The sequence below is a fragment of the Elaeis guineensis genome, chromosome 6, assembly GCF_000442705.2.
Source record: "Elaeis guineensis isolate ETL-2024a chromosome 6, EG11, whole genome shotgun sequence".
NCBI classification, from domain to species: domain Eukaryota; kingdom Viridiplantae; phylum Streptophyta; class Magnoliopsida; order Arecales; family Arecaceae; genus Elaeis; species Elaeis guineensis.
The window spans coordinates 13,398,140-13,423,979 of NC_025998.2; the positions used below are offsets into that span (position 1 = coordinate 13,398,140).

At 36.8% G+C, this 25,840-nt stretch overlaps 1 protein-coding gene and 1 non-coding gene across 2 annotated transcripts; one reads left to right on the forward strand and one right to left on the reverse strand.

Annotated features, from left to right (window-relative positions):
• The first annotated feature begins 323 nt into the window (after positions 1-323).
• On the forward strand, positions 324-6,141 carry LOC105047218 (SNF1-related protein kinase regulatory subunit gamma-1). The gene is made up of 7 exons (XM_029265386.2): positions 324-547; positions 2,199-2,368; positions 2,676-2,765; positions 3,203-3,364; positions 3,474-3,559; positions 3,933-4,124; positions 4,971-6,141. The coding sequence occupies exons 1-7, from the start codon at positions 364-366 to the stop codon at positions 5,356-5,358; spliced, it is 1,272 nt and encodes a 423-aa protein (XP_029121219.2). The 5' UTR covers positions 324-363; the 3' UTR covers positions 5,359-6,141.
• Positions 6,142-6,544: 403 nt separating this feature from the next.
• On the reverse strand, positions 6,545-19,651 carry LOC105047180 (uncharacterized). Its single transcript, XR_012142043.1, has 6 exons — positions 19,505-19,651; positions 18,629-18,696; positions 12,488-14,206; positions 12,217-12,242; positions 8,519-9,455; positions 6,545-6,791 (listed from the first exon to the last, which is right to left on the reverse strand). It is a non-coding gene; the product is annotated as an uncharacterized protein (transcript).
• Positions 19,652-25,840: the final 6,189 nt, after the last annotated feature.

Genomic DNA, 25,840 nt, shown 5'->3' on the forward strand with positions numbered 1-25,840 from the left:
CATGGGTTTGTCGACCCAAAGCCAATCAAAGCCCAAACCAAACTTGGGTTGGGCTGAACATGACTGCGCAATGCTGACGCCCAGCATGGACCGGAAAAGCAGCAAAACAGAGCCCGACCAAATCGTATTGCAGCAACTGAATTGATATATAGCAGACGACCGTTGGATCGGCTTCCTAAGATATGGTCTGTCATAGCACACGTGGAGAAAGATCTGCGCCTTTACGTCTGCCACGTGGCACGTGTCATGGGCAGCTGTCAGTTGGAGCGCCAACCTCTTGGAAGAATTTTTTTTTTGGTAGAAAACTGCTTGGAAGAATTGAAGACCCAAGGAAGGTAGAGAGAGAGAGAGAGAGAGAGGGGAATGGACTTGAGGAAGGTGGAGGAGAGTGGTGGTGGGATTGGGTTGGTGGAGAACAAGGGAGTCGTCACCTCAAGCTTGGGAGGAGATCGCGGCAAGGGCGAAGTTGATTCGAGTCGCGCGCTCCAGTCTTTTCTGGATAATATTCCCATCGATACAATCCCTGGCATCCGTAACTCGTCTCCTGGTACGTATCCTTTTAGTCCTTCTTCAATAAGAGAGGAAGCTTTTTTGCCAATGTGATCTCCTTGGGACAGAGAAATGCTAGATACTTTCCTTATAATTAAGAATGTGATAGGTGTTCATACTCTTGGTTGCTGATGTTGGCTGACTACTAAGCAGGGATTGAAAAAAAAAAAAAGAAAAAACAAAGGGCTGATGTTTGATTAGATAACATGGAAAGAGACTCAAGGATGACATGAGTCCTAAATTGATTCACTTAATATGATTGGAGTTTTTCATGATTTTAGTAGAAAGTTGACAATTTTAAATTTTGTTTTTGAATTATTATTTGGATACTGCCACGCCAACATGGGCATCTTAATGAAATTTGTTTTCTCATTTGTCTGTTTGTTAATTATTATTCATACAGAACTGGAAACTCTGCTTCAGTTTTGTGGTTGTAAAATCTAACTCCAGCCTAGTAATAAGATTTGTTGAGATCTACTGTCCAGTCGTACCAACCCATCACCTCCACCCGGTGTGAGGTATTGTCCGCTTTGGAACGGGGCCCAGGCCTTTGACCCGGTCAGCACCCCACCCCGCACGGTTTTGTCCAGCAAAAGGCACCTCACGTGGGAGAGGGAGGCTGATAGTACTTAAGCAGTAGAGTCCCTTGATTGTATCCGGTATGGGACTTTCGGGCTCAATGCCCTCGATGCCCATCCCACAACAAAGCCCCCCAGTAAGGGAGTACTACTGCGCAGGTAGGGGACGGGTTCCCACAGACGGTGCCAATTGTTGAGGTCTATTGCCTAGTCATACCAACCCATCACCTCCACCCGGCGTGAGGTATTGTCCGCTCTGGAACGGGGCCCAGGCCTTTGACCCGGTCAGCACCCCGCCCCGCACGGTTTTGTCCCGCAAAAGACGCCTCACGTCGGAGAGGGAGGCTGGTAGTACTTAAGCAGTACTAGAAGTCCAAATCCGGATAAGTCTATTAGAATCTAGAAAGTGGATCTTTTAGATTTATTGCCGAACTTTAAGATTTGCCTGTCGTATTGCCTAAGCTCAGCAGATCAACATATGTTTCATTGAGGTTTGAGATTATTTTACAGTTGACTCTTAAATGATGCCAACCATCTAAAATTATTTTTACATTCTAGTCATTATCATGTGTGTTAATAAAATGCCATTGTTTTAGAAGAGCAAGGCTTGTTGGTTATTGGAATTTAAGCTCATTTTACTGACAAGTATCCGTTTAAAATCCTCTTACACTGGAAAGAATTTTGGTTTGGAACTGCACTCATCTGAGGCACAAATTGGGCACTAGGATTCAACTTAAATTGCAACCACATGCCAACGTCATCATTAAAAAAGAAAAAAAAAAAAAAGATCGTTAAATAAATTGGTGGTCTCCTACCCACGTGATGGCTTGTTCTCCCTTTTTATGTGGCATAATTTCTGCTTTGCTAAGAAAGAGATGTGATTTTTCTTTGAAGTACCCTTTTTAGAAATACGACTTCAGATAAAGATAGTTATGCTGTAGATTCCGAAATCCAACTTAGATGGCGCTACATGCTTTTGTCTGTTCTTATTTATTCTGCTTGAATGGATGTCTTGTATTGTAAGTTGAAATTGTTTGGAGGCATCATTCATGTGTCATCAATTCTGTACAGTTCTGGAGATAAAATCTGATGACTGTGTACAAGATGTGATCCGTTTGTTGTATGACAAAAATGTATCTGGTGCACCAATTGTGGGCAATGTGAATTCTGATTTCAAGGAATTTGTTGATCGGGATGTAGGCTTCATTGAATTTTCAAGCATGGTCTTGTGGTGCCTCGAGGTAAATGATCTTCACTTCATTTCTTTCATCAGCAAGTGTTATGACTAAGAACAAGTCATCATGGTACTTTCCTCCCAGAAAAAAAATGATGTCTCAGATTTTTTTTTTTTTTAAACCTTTTTGCTTCATGTGCAGCTTCATTCCAATGATAAGCTCATAAATAACTCCAAATGTTGAGTCATGCTGAGTTTTCCTCTTGATGGTCATACTCAAGTGCCTTTTGACATTATGGTTTCTATTTATGGATTTTAATCAAGGATCCACATATTTTCTTCAGTTTCATAATACTTTGTTTATTCTTCACTAGGAATTTGAAAAAGTGAAGCTTGAATCCAAAAGCAACTTCCTAGGGTTTCTCTCCATGTTAGAACAAACATCTCAAATTGGAGGAACCAAGGTAAGCCTTGCCAATTTCTTGACATTCATAAACTTAATCCTATGAATGTTTGACAGCTTGGTTCCGCAAGCCGAGCAAATATTAGATCGCTTTAATGCACAAAATGATCTGTAGCATGGTTGCATTTTAATCCAGCTGAAATCAGATGCCTTGATTTATGCACAAACACAGTTCCCTGAGTCTACAATGTCACCTATAAAATTTTAATCCACCGGACTCACCAAAGTGTTCTTCCATGTTGACTCAATCTCAATAAAGATGATCGAACAACAGGATGGTGTTTGTTCCATGGATAATAACACTAGCATTCTTCTTTGGAACGACGTTAGCTATGCTACTAGAACTTGAGGAAGTTGCTTCACCATAATGCCTTTTCCTTGACGATAATGCATTCCCTATTCATCCATGTCTACTAAATTCAGGACTATCTTAAACAGATTGGGGAGCTAGCAAAGTCATTCTTATGGGAACCCTTCTTCCCTGTTCAAGTAGCTGACTCACTTTTTCATGTGCTGATGCTCTTCTCGAAACACCACAGATTGAAAGTAGTACCAGTTGTTGAGTCATCCAATTCTCGTGTCATTGGTTTCATTACTCAGGTAATTAATACTATATATCTAATTTATTTTAATGCATGATCTCCAACAGGGATAGTTAATTGTGATATATTTGTTTTGAAAAGATAATAAGATGCTTTTGTTGTCTTAGAGTGCAGTGGTTCAGCTGCTTCTCCAGTCTTGTGGACTGGAATGGTTTGACCAAATTGCGGAGAGGGCCCTTAGGAATTTGGGTAAGTCAGAAGAAGTGACGCAAAATTTTATTTTTGGTCTGAACATAATAAAAAAGGAGGGCCAATATGTTTCCAGTGGAAAAGAATGGAATGTTGGAAAGTGTTCGATCACACATTGTGACACTTTAGAATCACATCTGCCCATCTATACCGGGATCCGATATGTTTACATTGCCAGAGCTATAAAGTCTGTAATTCAGACATTAATATGATTGATCTACTTGACTGCAACAAGGAAAGAAGACAGAGCCTAAAAAAGCTTAAATAGTAGGATAAATTGGATGCAAGGTTGTATTAGTTATATGATCAACTATAAACCAAATCAAGGTAGGATTGAGAAAAGGTATGCTAAACTAATTTATATATGTTCTGCGTAGGTTCAGGAATGCTGGTGGGTTTGTTCATGTATTTGCAGATCAAAGCTTGGCAGATGCATTGCACGTGCTGTGGGAGAAACAAATTGATGGAGTTGCAGTGCTCGATCGAAAAACTGGAACCCTGCTGGGGTGTGTGAGGTGCAGTGATGTTTATCTTCTTCTGGAGGATGAGTCCATATTCAACAATAGGAAGTAAGTTCGATCACCATCTTCGTTAACTGTGGCAGTAACACCATATGTAAGGTTGGGGCAACAACCTGAAGATAACTTCCTCCAGAAGAAAATAAAAATAAAAACACAGAAAAAAAAGAAAAAAAAAATAAAGGCAAAGATATAAACAACATGGAACCACAATCCTGCTTGATTTAATGAGTTTGTTTTGTTTCTTATTTCAACATCAATGTAACAACAGTAACTTGATTGATTAGATGTCTGAGCTTTATTTCAAAATTTAGAAATTGATAATGAACTGTTATGTTCATGTTTCATGATAACATTTTTTCTTGCGAAATTATTGCTGAGAGTTATAAACATCCATCCATGTTACAGGTTCAAAATCATTGTTTTAGCTGATTATAAGAGGATTCAAGCTAATGATCATTTACCTTGGAAGATTTTTTTTTTTAAAAAAAAATGAATTTCTGAGTTTGAACTGAGGGCATCTTCCTTGTGCAAGAGCTAAGAAGAGGTTTGAACTAGCAGACCAAGTCCCATTGGCTTTTTATTATGAACAATGTCTGCGCTAAAGGTCAGATATTTCAATATGCATTGGTCATCTGTTGTTAAGAAAGTTTCACAAACTAATCCTTGACATGGTGCCATCATCACTCTACATTGAAACTCTGAACAGTTATTGAAGCTTATCACTTCTGTTATAATCTTAAACTTAAATTAAAATAGTATGCATACAAATTGGAAAATTATCAGTGAAAAAAGTTGCTCTTGTTAGACTATTGTCAATGAACAACCTTGTTCTCGTCACTTATTATCGCAACTTTGATAAAAACAAGAGCTGATGCAAAACACTTGCATTTTCAGGTGCCTCACCATTGATGAATTCATCAAAAAATCCAACACTGCAAGAAGCGATGCGGGCACCGATTCATCAGCAGAGAAAACACGTGCTTCCATTGGGGCTCTCTGCCTAAAGAATGAGTTCCTTCCTCAAATAGGCACCCCGACAACCAACCGGAAGACTGACACCCTCAAACAAGCCATGGAGCATCTGGTGGCATCTGGGAGTGATTGCACTTTCATAGTCAATCAATCAGGACAGCTTGAGGGTGTCGTCATGCTCAGAGACATCATCTCAGAGTTCTCTCCACCATGCATGGATTCAAGAATTGATGGGGGTGGATTCTTCAAATCAGCTCTAGCGCAGGCTGGGTGCCATGTGGAGGATGGAATGATGATCCGAGAGCATTAAATTCTTAGCTTCTCATGTTTAGAGAAATTCTGATGCCAATTTCAGCAATGGATGTAAGAAATTGCTGTAATTGTAACCAGCAACCTTTCCTATCATGCATCAGCGTGTCACATGATTTGCCTTTCTGTTTGTAATTTCTATTTTGGCCCAAGAACTAGACAACTACAAGCATTACTTCTTTCTGTTATCTTCAGTAACAGAATCCGGAAACCCTTGAGGCAGTCCTGAAAGCCCCTGTAGTATCATGGTCTTTCCTTGATGCCTCTGAAAGATTTTTCCCTGTTTCCTTTTGGTAGGAGCTGGTCTGCAGGGAATCTCCCTGTTTCGCATGAAAAGATTAAGATGAATGGATTGTGCAGACTAATTATCTGACCTTCGTAACTGGACTTTTTGCATTGTCCTGGAAGCCAACTACTGTGTAAATGAGGCCATGCTAAATTCAGTAAAGGTGGAAGTTAAACTTGCCATTGTGCCACTGTTGCACTGCAGTCTAATGATCAAGCAAAGCCTCTGCACTGCATAAGACTACCACAGAAGCAGAATGTCCAAGCTAGAAGGCGGAATGATAAGCTAACAAGCCCCATACCAGAGGGTGATCTCCCAGGTAACCCAAGGGAAGTTGTAGCGGTAATAGCCGATGGCAGCCGAGAGAGCTGAAGCTAGTTGGCGTGCTGATTTATTAACTGTTTCCTGAACGCTTCTGTCTTCTATTAGATATGTCTTTGTTCATTTTGGTCACATCCAATATATTCATCTGGCAAATGCTTTTATCTCTGAAGTTCATGGCTCTTACCTGCAATGTGGTCATCTCTGAAATTCCTTGCTGTGGTGTTGGTTTCAGACATCAATGTTGTAGTGCTGGGCTTTATCTTGCCTTACTTGGTTGTGGCTTGAACAACATAAGGTTGGATTTCCTTGCTCGGCATGCAGAAACTTTGAAGACTTTCATGGGAGAGGTTCTTTGTGGCCCAGCCTGGTAGCCGAAAAAGCTCCATTTCCACACGTCACAAGGTAATTGGTGCCCTATACAACCCTGCCATGTATTGTGCTAAACCCTTGAATCATAAAACTCCATCTTAATCAAGTATTCTTTGTACTTGGGTAAATCACATGCACTCTGCATGTCGAAGCTACCAAGCATTGGAAAGGAATCAGCAACACAAGCAAAACCATCTAACAACATCCATTGAGGCACAACATGCTGAAAATAATATAAAGGAAAATGATGGAAAATAGTAGTGTTTGACATTTGATTTTATTAGACACTCTTTGTTTCTCGACGTCAACAAACCATGTCGGGGTTCACATTTCAATGACAGTGCTTGGTCAAAACTTCAGAGAGAGTTAACCAAGAAAAGCTGATAACATGATTGGCTGTACCTGCAAGCTTCAAATTCGAGCATAACCTGTGCATACCATGCCAAATATTTGCTCTGTAGATCAAGTGAAACATAAAATGTATCACTCTCCAGGTAAGGAAAAAGAAATAATTCAAAAAAATGTCAGCACCACTCAAATTATGTAGGTGAACTAGAGGCATATGCACACTATACCTCAAGATTCGCATGCAATTATATTTGAAACATGGTTTCTGGAACCTGCAAATCACTTTGAGGGAAGAAAACAAAAAACTTCTGACACGAGTGCTTAGAAATTCAGCTCCAATGGTCCCGTAAGTTATTTGAAATAAAATTGGATTGATGGAAATGTGTCCTTAGTTCCAAAGAGAACTATAGACAAGGAACAACTGGATTATGGGCACAGTTCCAAAATGGAGAGAAATTTACTAGGAGCAACCAGATTAATGGAAATGTGTCCTAAGTTTCAAAAGAACAGTAGACCAGGAGCAACTGGACAACGAGCACAATTCCAGAATAGAGAGATTTACTAGGCATTTTCATTGCTATTCCAAGTTCCACTTGAACTATGATCTAAACTTCAGATCATAACTGATGGTGGCGTAACAGCTCCTGGAAAGCTTTACAAAACTTTTATTTTTACTTTCAAAAATTTCTTAGGACCTAACTACGTAAGTATGTAGATACATACATATATACATGCATACATATGTAGATATGTATATACATACGCATGCACATATATATGTACATAAAACATACATGAATACATACATATATGCATACTTACAAACAAGATTTTAAATCCCATGGGACGGAGGTGTCCCAGTATCTCCATGGAATGGAAGCCCTACTATTCCATCTCGTTTCGATCATGCATTCCGGTGGATATCATCCATCTCTCCTCTTTTTTTTCTCCTATCTTTTTTTTTCTTTCTTTCTTTTCTTTCTTTTTGTTCTACCTTTCTTTCTTTCCTTCTTTTTCCTTTCTTTTCGTCATCTCTTTTTTTTCTTTTTTTCCTTTTTCTTCTCTCTCTTTCCTTTCTTCCTTTCTTTTTCTTCTCCCTTCCCTTCTTTCTTTTGTTTTTCGTCTTCATCTTCTTCTTTTTCACTTTTCACTTTTCCCTTTGCCATCTTCCATTCTTTCTTTCCTCTTTCTTCTTCTTTCCCTACATGAATGGGTTTCAAAGTCCCGAACCTATCCCGATCCTGTTTTCTCAAAAGAACGAGATGGGACGGCCGGGATGCCCTCCATCCCACTGGGACGAAAAACCTTGCTTACATAGTTATATACATAAATACATACATACATATGTAGGTACATACATATACATATGTATGTACACATATACATACACATGTTTGGATATTCACACACATACATATGTATCTACACACGTACATATGCTTAGAGATGCCTAACTTGCACAGTTTTGCAAGTTAGGGTTTTGAAGTTATTGTTGACCAACAACCATTATCATCTTTGGCGACTTGCAGCTCTCATTTAGATGAATTAGGGTTTTGCAAACTACATAAAAAAAGAAAATTCTAGCAGCATGAATATAAAATCAAAGTTTATAAAAACATTTTAAATCCTAGAAACTTTAAGGGAGCCTATGACCTATGAAACGAAGGATGACAAAAGAATATGTTAAAAACAAACTATGGAAGTCAGGTTCCTTGATGGTAAACACACACACACACACACACACAAAAAAAAGAAAAACGAAAAAAAGAAAGAAGCCCAAGACATGACCCTTAATGATACCGTATAAATTCAAAAAGCTGGGTAAGAAACGTACAGGTGCAATGCTGAATCTTGCCGACCTCCCAACCTCAGTTAATTTTAGCCCCTTTCACTGACCAAAACAGTATCTACACCAAGTTTACTAGACATATCCATCAGTTTCTGCGCCTCCTGGGCTGCAGTATACAGGAAGCCTAGGTTGAGTTTAATCATCATTACTTCATAAAAAGCCATGTGATCTTCAGAATCCCTCTGTTCTCCAGACTACAGAAGACCCCCTTCTCTGAAATTCACATGGCTGAAAATTGTTTATTGCTTTCCCCATCAGTGCCATAGCTGCAATGCTTGGTAATTGTTTCCCATCAAAATTTTGAGGTACAACTTTTGAGTTTTCTGGCTCACATAGCACTGGTGTTGCTAGTTTTGCTTGAACAGGTGCTGCTTGAGGACTATTACAACACCATCTTCTAATCCAAAAATGCATTTCTTTTACTGATACCCCGGAGGAATGCACACCATTATGTGGTAACAGCATGGTCTTATCATGCTTCTGCTGTTCTTGAAGACATTTCACAAAATCAGAGCTGGGTTTGCTATAATTAAGTACTCTACCGAACAAGGTACCAACTTCTCTACTTGACCGACCATCCCCAATTTTCAATCTCTTAGAATCAAGGGCAGAGAATCTGAACAGTTATGTCTGAGACGTTTAACCCATCTGCTGCTTGCATCTGCACATACTGAACTTTCCAGCAGGGTCCTGGTATTTGAATTATTTGGCTTCTCAACATGAGAGAGAATGTGACCTGCATCCATGCTCTCAGTTCTAGATGTGCTCATTTCCCTGTTAGTCATACAGCTTCTCTCTCTAAAGAAGTTGGATGCTCAACATTCATATAACATAACTCGGTTTCTGCATCTTCGTTTCCATCATGTTTGACTGGTGAAGCTGTTGTTGACTCAGATTTTGACAGGTTAGGGCACACAACACCCTGTGGAATTTATAGTTTAATAACAATAATATGATCATCATCTTAATGGTGTGTTGATTAATCATAATATGCATGTAAACATCTAAGCACTGCATTAGACAATAGGGGTACGCAACCAGTAGCAACCTTTCTGCACATAACTGCATGTTAGGAAGGTCTAGTGCAGTTAAAGATGCAGATATATGCAGTGTACAATGAATCTCATAAATAAGAGCATCAGTCACATCAGGAAAAAGAATGGCTGTGTTTTAGTCTTAAGATGACACAAGAAGTAGAATTATAATGATTATTAGTAACACTAATCTGGAAAAATATGTGGTGAATGAAATCTAAATCTATGTGGCCACACCAGTGGAGGAGGAAGAACAGAAAATAACAAATCCTGGATGAATGTCTCATCTATGAGATCACCTTCCTCCTTTCCCTAACCTTTTTCTCCTATTAACCTGCTCTCTCTCATTTTGATAAAGTCATACATGCTATAATCGCCTATGTACTAAATGATATCAGAAACATGTCAGTAAATTACCAGAGATGTATGATGCAAAGGTATTACAATATGGACAAATTATCTAAAGGCCCTTAAAAAAACAACAAATTATCATGGTTGGTAAAGCCAACATAATTAAGAGTTGAATATCTGAGTCTAGAGATATAAGCAGTGCCATCAAGACGTCCCAAGAAAATAAAAGACCATCCCAACACCTATTAACCATAATGCTGACTTGTTAAAAATGTCAGAAAGGTGAAGTAGCGGTTCGGGGCAGTACGGTTCGGTAGGTCATACCGTACAAAAACGATCCGAACCGGAAGAAAAAAGAGAAATGAGAGAAATAGAGAGAGAAAGAGAAGAAAAAAAGAAAAGACCGCCGCGAAGACCCACTGCTCGTCGACCGTACTGCGTGCAGCGTGAACAGGCATCGCCTGTTCGCAAATTTTTAAAAACATAGTTTAAAGTGAAGTCGGCAAACGATTTGCCGGCTTCACGATTTTTGTTTTTTTTTTTTTAAATTCTTAAATCGGCAACTCGTTTGCCGACTTCATGATTTTTGTTTTTTTAAAAAAAAACTCTTAAGTCGGCAACCCAGTTGCCGACTTCATAAGTTAAAAAAAAAAAAAAAAAAATCGAAACAGACGTCGTCTATTTCGAAAAAGAAAAAGGGGCAGAGCCGCGGAGGGGCTTCGCCCGCTCGACCGCCCTCAGACTGTCGGCATCGGCTCGTCGGCGACGTCTGTTTCGAAAAAGAAAAAGGGGGCAGAGCCGCGGAGGGGCTCCGCCCGCTCGACCACCCTCAGACCGTCGGCGTCGGCTCGTCGGCCACCGGGAGCCTCGCAACGGAGGCACCGTCTGTCCGATAGGTTCCCCGCCCCCCTCCGAGCGCTCTCTCTCTCTTTTTTGCTCTCTTGAAAGTCCTATCGGACGATACGGGGCTCAAAAGTCCTCCACGACTGCAGCCACCGCCTCCGACGCTCCACCTCCTCCCTTCTCTCTTCTCTCTCTTTTTCTTTCCATTTTTTTTCGATGCTGTCGATTTTACCCGATCGTGCCTTCCCCCGTCCGTACAGATTTCCCCGTTCGCCGTATGGCACCTTGTTCAGGATCTTCTGCATGATTTCTAGCACCCACTCTATCAACACCCACTCCAGTGACATACCATCTTCATTAATCAATTCCTACCAAAAACCTTCTCTTGCCTTTGTTCCTTTTTACAATATTACTTTTGATATGCAATTCATAAACAAGAGAAACCAGTCAATCTTCATTTCTCCAGATCTTTAATAAAATCAGATGGATAAGCAACTGCATACCAAAGTTGTGGGGTCATATTGTGGTGAAGCTAAAAATTGCAGGTTGTCAGATCAACCCGGAGATGCATTGTCCTTGGATGAAAGACTACAGTTTGTTTGGATTAATATGACATACTAATGAATATCAGATGTGTAGGTGTTCGAGTATACATAGTTACATACTAACTCCATGTAGACTTTGCATATACCTTTCTCTACTTTGTCGGTGACATGATTACAAACTTGTTAATAGTATTACATGATTTATATACTGAGCACAATGTAAAATATCTATGTATGCATATGCATATGGACAATCCATGCACAAAAAATATGTAGAGATAGATGAATGGGTGATGGAGAGAGATAGAGAGATGCGCGGCGCGCACACAGGGAGAGGGAGAATCTTGCTAATAGGATTTGGGTGAAATCCGAAAAGTGAAAATACATTGGGGTTGAAAATCTATGCTTTTAGAATGGTCTACACTCTACAACATACAAATGCTTAAAAAAATAAAATCATATCATTTGATATATGATACAGTATTTGATTTTACTTGTAGTTTAGAATCATTCAAATCCACTAAATTTTGGTCAGTACTTGTTTCAAGATGTGTGGATGATGATGCAGTACGTGGATGTTCAGTTTTATAGGCTTCCATATACACTTGCTCGCTAGATCTATCTTTTGGGTCATTGTTGGTCCAATTGATGCATAGCTGAGAAATCAACTAAATATATGCATTCTGTTTTGAGGATTCAAATGTTACCCTTATATCTGGATGTATGACTTAAATAAAGCAATAAGTAGGTTTTTTTTGTTAAACAATTAAAACAAGCTCAAGAAGATGCAGTTGCAAAATTTTACAGCTTAGGAGTCTAAATAATGTTATCTATGGATATTTCAGTGATCAAAAAATATATATATAAATATGCTTAAGCTAATGCATGAGGACATGTTGATTGCCTATACCTCTTGCACTCTGGAAGAAGTTTCACCTGCAAAACATGAAGACAAAAGAATGATCAAGCAAAAAGAATAGGTATTCTATATCTATCTAAGTGCTCCTAAAAGTAAGGTCTAGACTCCAGAGTCTAGACTAATGCAGTGCTATAACATTTTCCCCCCAGTGATGCAGTTAGGTCTGCAGATACTTTTTCTGAGCAAGAGAATGTTGAAGCATCGTTTTATACCTAAGTTCACTATAGGTTAATCATACAAAAAGCTGTAATTAGTTTTGTACCTGCTGGAGAGCTTGGTACCTGATCAACACGAATAAACATTGTATCAGTCTTAAATGATGGTTCATTCTGTGTTTCCAGAGTATACATGCCAATGCCATCTTCGCTGTCCCCAATGTTGCTTGACTTTACTAGAGGCTGCAGATCATCACATTGGATGCCAATGTACTGTGAAATAGAAGGTAATTCTAGCATTTGGAAGAAGGGAGATCCTTTGATTTTGGCAGAATCCATTGACTTTTCAATCATTAGTTTTCCATGAGACAAGTCCGTGCCCATCTTCTTTGTTATTAACAAATTCTCGGCTGAATCAAAAAGTTTCTGACATTCTCCTATTCTTTTGTTCACACTATTCAAAGTGGTCTGCACTCTCAGTGTTTCCATATCATGATTGGAACAGATGGGCATTTGATGTGATACATGATGAAGATATCCAATATCATCTAATTTGTTCAACCCTAGAAAGCTTTTCTGTGTAGAAACATCAAGTAGCTCTTCATTTGGTTCACTAGTTAATAATTGAAGAGGAAAATTGCCAGGGCAAGAGTCTCTAGGTATTTGTGCGGACCCACTGCTCACCCTCGACCATGACCTCTTAAAATCACGAGCAATTATTTTGTCATCACCTTTCATTCCCAACATCATGAATGCAGCATTGGTGGAGATATTACAAAACACATGTTCCAAACCGGTGACGGTTGCATTTAGAGAATGCTCCTTAAACACATTCTCTAAGCTTGAAGGATCACTTTCTCCTTTAGTCAAATCACAAGGCCTCATATCTGATCCAAATAATTTTAATCTTTCAATTGCTGAGTGTGAGATTGATCCTGTAAACTCATCTTGACAAGATTCAATATCTTGGTTTTTTTGTGTCATCCTTTCCATTTTAAGCTGCTGGTCTTCTGATGCAATTTCTATTACATGGGGAGCCAAATTAGTTTCATTCAGTAGTATTTGAGGCTCAGATAAACCACCAGCTAGAGCACCATGTGCAGACTTTTTTTTTGGATTCAAGATGCTCTCCATTTTGCAGTTGATGTCAAACATGGGAAAGTGGTTCAATTCTGAACTACCATTTTCTGAATTCATGATACGATATGTATTGAACTTTTCCCATTCTACAGAAGAATCTGGCAACTTATGAACAGATAATGTATCTGATACAGCTGCTTTAGCATCAAGTAACTTCATTTTTTTCTGCACCACAGAATTGTTCATAATCTTACATTGTCGATTTTCAGCTCTCACAGATTCAGTGGTCTGGTGAACATCTGAAATCACATTTAGTTCATTAGTTCAGCTCTATGCACACCCTTGTTTGCAGAGGTTTTTACTTGGTTCATATCTGTGCTTAATATTTTGGCCTCTATAGATTTTGTAGTTTCAAGTGGCAAGTACCCCTGTTCTTTAACAATATTTTCTTGGTATTGAGCATCCGAAGTGGTACAACATTTAGAACTGGTTGAACTGCTTCTACGCGCATCCAGTGTGCCATCCCTGTGATTGGTATTGATAACAAGATTCTCTAACGTTCACATTACTCAAAAGGAGTTGTGTATCTTCTTTGTTGTCATATCTTTGTACAACGGGGTCTGACATGATATCCTTTTTGAAGAGTCAAATCTTCTGAGCTAACTAATCAATGTGAAGCCACTCCAGAGTTGACACAATGATTCCCAAGTGTTCTGAAGTAGTATTCAGATTCATTCAAGAGAAGCCTACAAGAAATGAAAGACTCAGCAACTGCTGAAATCTAAATGAAAGATAGCATTGTCAGAGCAGTGACAAATACAATGCTCTGTATTCATCTGCAGTACTAAATATCATAATTTTCTGCTTTTGTTTTTAAAATGAGGTTATTTTTAGCAGCATGAGACTTCTACTTGGGTGGTATACCTGCTTCAGACACTTGTCCCCACAACTGCTTCCAAAAACAGTGTTAAGATGACTGATCATAAGAAAGAACCTAGGACACTCCCATACCACTATAAACCATTATTAATAACACCATAACTTTAATTGAGGAATATGACTCAAGAGAGCCTTCTTGACTCTCTGTTTCATTTAGTTACAATAGATTGCTCCAACTAAACTAATTGTGTCTTTTTGCTAAGGCTGGCCAATCCATATGCAACAAACCTTTAATTTAAAAAAATGACTTAGAGTTGATATAGTGGAGCCAAATCAATGAGTTTCAAAATCATGCTTCAGAAACCACATTGCAGAACTCTAGCAACTTCCACTCTTACATCTTCCCTTCAGTGCTACAACTTTTCTAAATGAGGATTTCATCGCATAGGGATAACCAAGGAAATTGAGCCTTGCAATAGAAGAAGCAAAATTTTGTGGCCACAAGTAAGAATAGAAGGAAAAGATATCACCAGTGCTACTAACATATTCAAATCATCATCAAGCAAGAAGATAATGAACTCCATCATCATCAGCAACGTGTGTTGAATGATGACAAGCCAACCAGATGTTCTTTGAGCTTATTGAGATATATGGTTATCGCAAGCTTTTCTTTCTTATAGTTGCATAACTTGATCCTAGCTGTATAACTTGGTCCTAGAATGATAGTCTTGGATCGTTTCCTAATGGATTCTATCAAACTCAACATCTATAAGTTGGAAGTAAACTTCCACAGTCAAAATCATAATGACCAATCCCTTAGTCATTTGATCTTTGGCCACCAATTACTGTATGATGGACTGGAAAACTTGTTCAATGAACTTGCCTCTTTTTTATTATTTTCTTCCATAATGACAAACTTTGAAGGTGCAAGAGTGGATCCATCAATGTGAACCATCATATTTGACCATGGATGAAAGGAACATTATAAGCTTCTAAATGATCAAACCAGTAGGTGTGAGTTTAAGGCCCAATAGTTGCCAACTATCATTGATGGGAAGAGAGAAGAATAATAAGAGAAGAAAGATAGAAAGAAATAACCAAAAAAAAAAGAAAAAAAAAAAGGAAAAAAGAATATGGTATTCATCTACATATGCATGCATGTACATAAGCATTTGTTCTTGTTATTCTTTTTTTGGTCTTCTAAACAGTAAGATGGGGCATAGCATGTATGTCTGCAAATATGTTTTTATGTAGATTACTTAGGCTTTTCTTATTTATGCATTAGAGGATGAAACGATATGTTAAAAGGATAAGAGAAGCATTTGATTGGAAATTCAATGTAGATGAACGATGGGAAAAAGATTTATTAGGTTCAGGATTTATAAAAAAGATGCAACATTAATTCACCAATTAAGAGAAAAGGATTGGCTGTTGAATGAGGATGATTGTCAAGTAAGACATTCTCTAGAACCATGTAAACAATTTTTGCCTTTGGTCTGATGATAATGGAGGAAAGAAGAGGGTTTTTTTTTTTTTGGCCCCAAGATGGCGATAAAGACTCCAATAGAAGGGTTGCCCTTTTGTTAATAGTAGACAAAAACTAGAATTTGGACTGTAATGAACCAACTAAGTTGCATATAATACAAGTAGGCCACCCACCGCCAAAGATAAAGAAAAATGCATAACATCATGAAAATTCCATGAAAAAGAAAGATAAAAAAATGAATAAAATAAACTGTTTTAGAAAACAATTGTAGCTAATATCATGTACACCAACTAACAACTTTAATGACTACAAATAAACAATTATGAACTGGATAACAATAGAGGGGTGAAAACTCAACTTGTTGTCAAGAAAAGAACAAATAAAATGTGATTGATGCTGATAAAATTTTTATCCATCAGAAGCATCTAAATATGGTTCTCTCATGCTTTGTTGGGCTCAGGGAACTGAGCAACTTGGTGCTTATATTTTTATATGGCCATCTTCAACAAGTCTTAGCGACTGGTTATTAATATTTTATCCTATGTGGAATAACATAAACTGATTGATGCTCTCAAACAAGCATTTAGATTTCAATTCACTTAGCAGCACAATGTAAGTCCATTGTAGGTTCAAGAGTAGTACAGAATATAGATGATTCACCATGTTCACTTGCATGACAACCATAGCAATCGATGTTGTTATAGCTTGAAGAAACTAATGCTACACCTAATTATTTTTCTGTTCTTCTGCCCTTTATATGTCAACTACTTTGTTCTTCTGTAAATTCCTACTAGATTCTTTGAGAATACAAATATATTATGGTGCTCCTATCTCATGCTGACATGTTTGCAGCATACCACTCAACTCCTCCATTTATTCCTATTTCAACTTCCTAATAATTATACTATTCCTCAATATCACTCTTTTTAGTGTTCTCCACCTTGTTCTCTTCAATATGCATTCTATAATTCTAATATAGCAATTTTTGAAATGACTGTTAACAGTTACAGCTTGTTGTACTTTACAAATCCAATACCAGCAATTGAAACTTTATAAAAGAATGCATTGCTATCATTATCACTAAATTGTGTATCAACATAGGTATAATGTTATCGGTGAAGTGTCTCTATGAAATTGAAGTTGATTACAGAGTCACCAAGTAGATACCTTAAGGAAAAGTCTTACTTTCACTTTTGTGTTAATCGGTTTGCTTATGGGTTTGCCAAGCAATTACCAAAGGACCATCTAAATTGCTGTTGGAAAAATTTGGCATGTCTTACATGTTAGGGGGGTTACTAAATCTTACTCTTACCTTTGGAATCAATCAACTAAACCAAAACCTCAAAGCTCTTCTATTGTCCACTGAAGCTTGAATGCTAGAAAGCACTTCTGGATTCTAAATGGGTAACGTCAAGGAATCTCTGGTCCCACTAGTAAAACAAGGAGCCATACACTTCCCATAACCACTTCTCCATAATCTTCCAACATACCTTTAAGCAGGCTAACAGAAAACCAACTCTTCAATTTCACGGCAAATGGTACAGCAAGAGATCATTAACTAAACTGTCACTACCACATTCCCTGCATGGATCAAATATGTTTTCCTGGGATGTCACTGGGGTCAGAAGAAAAGATCTGGTCCAGACTTCAGCTTCCCAGTAATCTTCATTATCTGTTCAAGACAACATCAAGGTAGCCAACGCAACAACAAGACATAGCTGGTCTGATGTAATTATTCTAATATCACATCCAAGAATAGCTCAGACTGACCAACTTTAAATATGATAAATATGTATTAGAATATGTCTAACACAAGAATAATTATTAAGATTTATGTAATCTGCTGAAGCCAGATGGTTTAGGAAGCGGCAGCCAATATCATGGGATTTTATCTTCACCAAGTCTTCATTGTTTACTGGTTCATGGTAAATTAGTGGTCTTCCTACTAGGTATTAGCAAGAAAACTAAGTCTGAATATAGTGATATCCGAAGCAAAAACTTATCGCTAGGCAAAACTAACACCAAACCCCCAAAAAGATAAGCAAATTTGCTCACATTAGAAATACCATGATTTGTATGCACATAATATCTTAAATTTAGCAATTGAATGCTTGAAAATAAACAGGATAAAATGAATGGTAGCAAGAGTGCAAGGCATGGTCCTCCTCATGGCTGAATCAGTACATATGGGTATCTTGCACTCATTGACACAATATATATATATATAAAATATCATCTCTTACTATCTCTAACATATACTAATACGACGTGAGATAATAACCAGTTAAATATTGAAATAAATGCCAAGATATTCATTACTTTTTTTTTTTTACAATTTTATTATGGGGTTTTAAATCGCTAATCATTGAAATCAATGAGTAAACCAATAAATTGTCACCTATTCACTAAGTTAGCTGATATTTCCAATTATATCAGCCAACATATCCAGATGTCTTAATCACTTCAAAATTCTTCGGTCCTCCATCATGACTGAGACAAAGTGGGACCTTAGTTCATATTTTGATTGACAGAGTTTAGAAACCTTGACACAATCAGAGAACAAACCTCTATAAGTCCCTAAATTTGACTGAAAGAATCTATTACGAAATGAACACATATGATGCAGGTATGAGTTATAGACCACAAGGAAAGAGGGCAGGAACTCCTCAGAAACACAGGATTTTGTATGAAGAAAATTCTAAGATGCACATGCATGCGCGCACGGCGCACGCGAGAGAGAGAGAGAGAGAGATGAAAAAGGGCAAATATGAGCTATCAGCAGGTGTCTCTTTGACCTTCGTACTTGATGCTTATGCTTTCTATCCAGATGCTTTACAAAATATGCATCATCTCCTCTTTTCTCCTACTCCCCTGAGAACAGTGAACGATTGAGTAGTTTAGCTTGCTAATCTGGTCACCTTTTCCACTTCTTATTCCCAGATTATATGACTAGAAGAAAAAGGAGTTTAATCACTCGAATTTTCTGAAATTTTTCAAACACAGTAAATCATTCAAGAAGAGGTCCTTAGTTCCAGCCTAAACAGTGGGCACAAAAGGAAACTGCTCTTTCAAGTCCACCCAAAAGAGCCTTTATTAGCAAGTCCAAAAGCAGACAGATCATTAAGGAAGACGTCGCTCATTATTCGAAACAGAAAGCAAAATCCAACAAAATCCAACGCCGAAGATCATTTAAATCAGGAACCTTCAACAAAATTTATTCTTTCTCTTGTGTTTTCGACTTTAAAAAAGAGATATTCCACTAAAAAATTCCTTCTTTTTTCTTCAAACAATATTGAAACTATGTACATATCGATTCGCCTCCCTTCCAACTCAGCAAAAAATATTATTTTCATTATTGTTGAGGAGACAAAACCAGCAAAAGATATGAAGAAAGGAATTAGTAAAACAGATCTCTCGTTCATTCATTTTGAAAAAAATTCCCCTCCCTTCCAGCTCAGCAAAAAAATATCTTCTTGTTTCTTTCTTGAGGAGACAAACCAGCAAAACAGATCTCTCGTTTCATTCACTTGTTTTTACCGAACAAACAACAGTACAAAATCCAATCAAGAATCAAGCTCTCGAGCACTAATCCCATCAAGATCGAGCAAAAACCAAATCCAAATAATATTTAAAAAAAATCTAACCAAAAAGAAAGAAATCAAACCATTCCACGACTCACCGGCCCAAAATCCATCAGAGTTCTCTCCAGTTACCACCGCCGTTCACCCTCCGCTCCCACTTCCCACCCGAAGACGAGATCCCAGGGAGAAGAAGGGTTGGACGGGGCCATCGTGAGACCAGAGGGTTTTGGAATGGGGAGCAAATTTTTGGGTTGGTTTTAGGAAAATAAAAAGGTCGACTTCGGATAGAAAAAGCGAAGGGCCACGTCGCTGCACCACAGCCACGTAATCAGGAGGGTGCCGACGTAGACGACCCATCAGATTATTTATTATTATTTCTATAAAGAAATTGTCTTGGTGGGGAATTGGGGACTAAAATAATAATAATAATAATAAATGGGACCACAGCACAGCTGCCTTTCGGTTGCGCATTTAGGACATCCTTGGTGGTGCAAAGATGGGTTTGGAATAGAAATGACAACGTGTGGCTCGTATTATAATTTTTTGATTGGAGGAGTCCAGTTTTATTTTAATTTTTAAAAGAATGAGATGATCTCAAATTTTTTAAAATTTAATTTTTATTTATTTAAATATTTAAAATTTATTTTAATTTTAATTTTAATTTTAATTATAAATCAAATATATTGAGAGATATAATTTTTTTGATTTCGATTTTAATTTTGATTTTGATTTCGATCACGAGCTATACACATTCTCGCTTGTGATCTTTTTATTAATGGATGATAATAAGTGATCGTTATTTGTATGTTATTTTGATAAACATATTTGTTTGAGATTGTTAACTAGTTGATAATGGCATAATGGCTTATAACAACATAGTAATGTTAACACGAGCTTATATATTTGAGTAAATTATATAGATAACCCCGTAATAGCATTGTAATGTGCCAATTTGGTGTTTCCATAGAAAAGGACATGGGGATTTGTGATCAGGGATCATGGGGAAAAGTCATTGCAATTGGAGATTGACTTGCTCAATATAATTTGTATTCCCTTTGTAGAACCAGGGGCTACTTGTTAAGGCTTCACTGTCCAACAAAAATAGTTATAACATATTTGCTGGGGGTGATTTGACAATAATCATGAAATGATTTAATGTCTATCCCTTAGAGAGGGTATTATCTTCTTTTTTTACTATTTTTCATAGCAAAGAGAGACCACCATTCTTTGCTTTTTGATATATGGCATACTATCACTCAATATATTTTTTGTGCTACCAATAATGCCTCAAGTTATATAGCTGATAATTGTAGAGATATTATTTGGATGGGCGCTAGCCTATTTTGATTCATGATTTTATTTTGGCTAATGGACTTTAATTTTTATATACAGAGTGGTGGATTGACATGAATGATTATTTGCATGAAAAAATTTTTTTTTTTTTTTTGCATGTAAATGAATTGAGAGGAGTTAAAGGCAATCATGATTTGCTAAGAGAGGGGGGGGGGGAGGAAAAGGTGATAGATAAATCAATGTAGTTGTGCATAATAGGATGGAGGATTGAGTACGAAGGCAAAAGGGATGCAGAATTAAATCAACCTTTTCTACTGTATGACTCAAATTTCTAGATACTCCATTCATGAAGCTTTTTCTATCATTTGCTGCATTTCCACATCTTTCTCTATCTAATATATGTTGTTATATTCACATCTCACATCATTGAGGGATGCCAATCGAATGTATTCTCTTTCTTGATGTTTACACATGAGATTCCTTTCAAAAAAAAAAACAAAAAAAAAAAAAAAAGTTTACACATGAGATCACAGCAAAAAGTCCTCTTTCAGTCCTAGGATGCTCCAATTGCATCTCACAAGCTAATCTCTATCTCGAAAAATAGTAGCCATGTCCAAGATCATGTATGACTGGCCTACAACCTTTCGCAGCAGCATAATCTGCATGACTAATAATGCCCTGCTCAACTTTGAAATTGCATAAACAACTCATATAATTAAAATTGGTTGTTCTTGCATCAATTTCATATGATATATCAATTTATGTCGCTCAACAAACTGTTCGATTTCCTAGGTTGCACCTTAACCTAATGAAAATTGTAGACCACAATTTTGCTCACAATGAAAGGTGCAAGCCTTTAAAGATTCACATAGCCATTGAGGTCCACAAAGCTATTGCAAGGTTGTCCTATTTGTCTGCTAGATTCCTTCTGCTCTTCCTGAAATGGTGTTGCTATCATGTAGTCATTCCTTTGTGCCTTGGACTAGGTCCACCTAAGCAAGAATGCTTTGACAGGTAGTCACCACTCACATAGCTCAACATCCTTTCAGTGTGTCTAGTGTTGCTGGAGGTTGTTGTTTATAAAGAATTTTTTTTTTTTTTCCAATCACCATTAACTTGATAAAAATATTATTTTCTAAACTATACCATCTCTCTTAATAAAAAATAATCAAAAAATTGAATTTAAAAACGTTTAATTAAAAAGTACAAGTAAAAAAATAGCGGTCATGATTTGTCATGTAATGGACCATTACAATTCTAAATAATGCGTTGTAATGATGGACCATTATAATAACAAATGATGCATTATGACAATCAATTTTCACCGTTACTATTTATATTATTTTATCATAAAAAAAATGAAATACATGGCTGAGGAGATGATAAAAAATACGTAGTTAATATATAATATTTTATTTCATATTTGACATATAATATTTTATTTTATTTTTTATTTTTTGAATAAATTATTTTTAGAATATAGATCATTCATTGGTCAAAGTTGATAATTTATACAATACATGAAAGGGGAGTTTAGAACTCCCCCCGAGCGATATGTGTCACGCTCAAGGGCGAGCTCTAAATTCCTCTTTAAAGTCCGGTTTGGAAAATAAGAAGAAAAAAAAAAAATCAAAGAGGAAGCTTGCAAACATAGTGTTCCGTACATAGCCATCAATATCGGGAGAGAGAGGGGAAGCAAAAATAAACACGTGTTTCTTACCATCCAGACATACACCAGTCGTTAGGGAATATTGCATTCTCATCTCTGTGTGGCCACATCAGCATCCACGTAGGCTGGATCTCAACTACGAGGAAAAAATGAAGAAAAAAAGAGAAAGTGTGTGAATCTAGAAGGGATGTAACACATCTGTGCCTTAGCTTCTGATTAGATAATAGAAGGTTAAAAAAAAAATTTTCATGCACTTTGAATGGAGGGATAATTGGGGACTAAAATAATAATAATAATAATAATAATGATAATGATAATAATAATAATAATAACCATAACATAGTTGTCTTTCGGTTGTGCTTTTAGGACATCTTTGGTGGTAAAAAGATGGGTTTTGGAAGGAAAATGGTAACATGTGGTTCGTATTATAGTTGGAATCGGAATGATCGGAGAAGTCTCATTTTTATTTTGATTTTTTAGAAAAATAAAATGATCTTAATTTTTCAAAATTTAATTTCTATTTTCTTCTGATATCCAAAATTCATTCTAATTCTGATTTTAATTTTAATTATAAATTAAATATATTGAATGATACGATCATTCTAATTTTGATTTTAATTTTAATTTTGATCACGAGCTAAACACGTCTCTACTTGTTATCTTTTTTGTTAATGGATGATAACAACTCAAGATGGTTGCCATGGTCATGGATGCTATTACAGCAATAAATGACCGTCATTTGTATGTTATTTTGATAAATGTATTTGTTTGAGGTTGTTAACCGGTTGATAATGGTATAATGGCTTATAACCACATAGTAATGTTAACACGAGCTTATATATTTGAGTAAATTATATAGATAACCCCATAATAGCATTGTAATATGGCAACTTGGTGTTTCCATAAAAAAGGTCACGGGGACTTGTGATCAGGGATCATGGGGAAAAGTCATTGAAATTGGAGCTTGACTTGCTCAATATAATTTGTATTCCCCTTGTAGAACCAGGGGCCACTTGTTAAGGCTTCACTGTCTAACAAACATAGCTATAACATATTTGCTGAGGGTGATTTGGCAATAGTCATAAAATGATTTAATGTCTATTCCTTGGAAGGGTATTATCTTCTTCTTTTACTACTTTTCTGGACAAAGAGAGACCACCATTCTTTGCTTCTTGATATATGGCATACTATCATTTAATATATTTTTCGTGCTACCAATCATGACACAAATTATATAGCTGATAATTGTAGAGATATTATTTGGATGGGCGCTAGCCCTATTTTGATTCATGATTTTATTTTGGCTAATGGTATTTAGTTTTTATATATAGAGCGATGGATTGGCATGAACAATTATTTGTATGAAAAAGTAACCACCGTTCTTTTTTTTTTGGTATGTACATGAATTGAGAGGAGTTAAAGGCAATCATGATTTGTTTATGGGAGGGAGAAGGAAAAAGGTGATAGATAAATCAATGTAGTTCTGAATAGTGGGATGGAGGATTGAGTATGAAGGCAAAACGGATACAGAATTAAATCAACCTATTCTATTGTATGACTCAAATTTCTAGATACTCCATTCATGAAGCTTTTTCTATCATTTGCTGCATTTCCACAACTTTCTCTATCTAATATATGTTGTTATATTCACATCTCACATCCGAAGGCTAATTGAGGGATGCCAATCGGCTGTATTCTCTTTCTCGATGTTTACACATGAGATTCCTTTCAAAAAAAAAAAACAAAAAAAAAAAAATTTACATATGAGATCACAGCAAAAAGTCCTCTTTCAGTCCTAGGATGCTCCAATTGCATCTCACAAGCTAATCTCTATCTCGAAAAATAGTAGCCACGTCCAAGATCATGTATGGCTGGCCTACAACCTTTCGCAGCAGCATAATCTGCATGACTACTTATAATGCCCTGCTCAACTTTGAAATTGCATAGACAACTCATATAATTAAAATTGGTTGTTCTTGCATCAACTTCATATGATATATCAATTTATGTCACTCAACAAACTATTCGATTTCCTAGGTTGCACCTTATCCTAATGAAAATTGGAGACCACAATTTTGCTCACAATGAAAGGTGCAAGCCTTTAAAGATTCACATAGCCATTAGGTCCGCAAAGTTATTGCAAAGCTGTCCTATTTGTCTGCTAGATTCCTTCTGCTCTTCCTGAAATAGTGTTGCTATCATGTGGTCCCTTAGTGCCTCTGGACTAGGTCCACCTAAACAAGATTGGTTAGACAAATGGTCACCACTCACATAGCTCAACATCCTTTCAGTGTGTCGAGTGTCGCCGGGGGGATGTTGTTTATAAGGAAATTATTTTTTTCCAATCACCATTAACTTGATAAAAATATTATTTTCTAAACTATACCATCTCTTTCAATATAAAAATAATCAAAAATATTGAATTTAAAAACATTTAATTAAACAGTACATGTAAAAAAATAGCAATCATGATTTGTCATGTAATGGACCATTACAATTCTAAATAATGCATTGTAATGATGGACCATTATAATAACAAATGATGCATTATGCAACCATTTTTCACCGTTATTATTAATATTATTTTATCATAGAAAAATGACATACATGGCTGACAAGATGATAAAAATATATATAGTTGATATATGATCTTTTATTTCATAGTTGACATATAATATTTTATTTTATTTTATTTTAGTTTTTGAATAAATTGTTTTGTAGAATATAGATCATTCATAGGCCAAAGTCGACCATGCTACATGATATGGTAGTTGGGCGGAGTTTATCCGAGGATTGCCTCAATGAACTCCATGAGAAGTGCTTGGAACTAATTTTCTCCTTGTTTGTTGGATGTAGACATTGAAGGGGCTATGTTGGTTGGAGATTCTTACTGTAATTGCTACCAATATGACAATTGGCTTCCCTTAGAAAAATAGAAAAATCAAATATGACAATTGGCTGGCCGACAAACTTCCAAAATAATGTCTGGAACAAATATATCTTTGGTCATTTCGTTGGGACACATTGATGTACATTAAAACAGAGAAATACTTTGGTTGCAAGGAAGCTGCAAATGGAAAAGAGAAGAAGAGGATGAGGAAAGATGAAGAAAAATAATAAGTACCCGTAAAATGTTAAAGTTCATGTGATGGGAAAGTATGTTCATGTGATGGAAAAGTATACAAACATTTAATATAGTAATCACACCATCTTGATTTACCATAGAAAGCAAAATATAAAGTATTGTTGCCAATCTCTCCGCCTGAGGTCGGTTGTCAAGGTGGATGTGGTCGAGGTGAAACCGCCGTGGAGCTTCACTCGAACACTTACAAAATAAGTCCTCACCGAGGATGGCATTCTCCGGTGAAGATCCTCCGATTCTTAAATCAGAAGATTGAAAAACAATGAGAGGAGAGAGCGAGGAGTTGATTGCATACCTTGGAGGGTCCCAGATTCTTAATTTATAGGAGAG

What these genes read in the sequence shown, in the direction of transcription:
- LOC105047218 (XM_029265386.2), top strand. Translation starts at nt 364, where the DNA reads ATGGACTTGAGGAAGGTGGAGGAGAGTGGTGGTGGGATTGGGTTGGTG. An exon ending in TGGTCTTGTGGTGCCTCGAG is followed by an intron (nt 2,369 to 2,675) that starts GTAAATGATCTT and finishes ATTCTTCACTAG; the next exon opens with GAATTTGAAAAAGTGAAGCT. An exon ending in CTCAAATTGGAGGAACCAAG is followed by an intron (nt 2,766 to 3,202) that starts GTAAGCCTTGCC and finishes TATCTTAAACAG; the next exon opens with ATTGGGGAGCTAGCAAAGTC.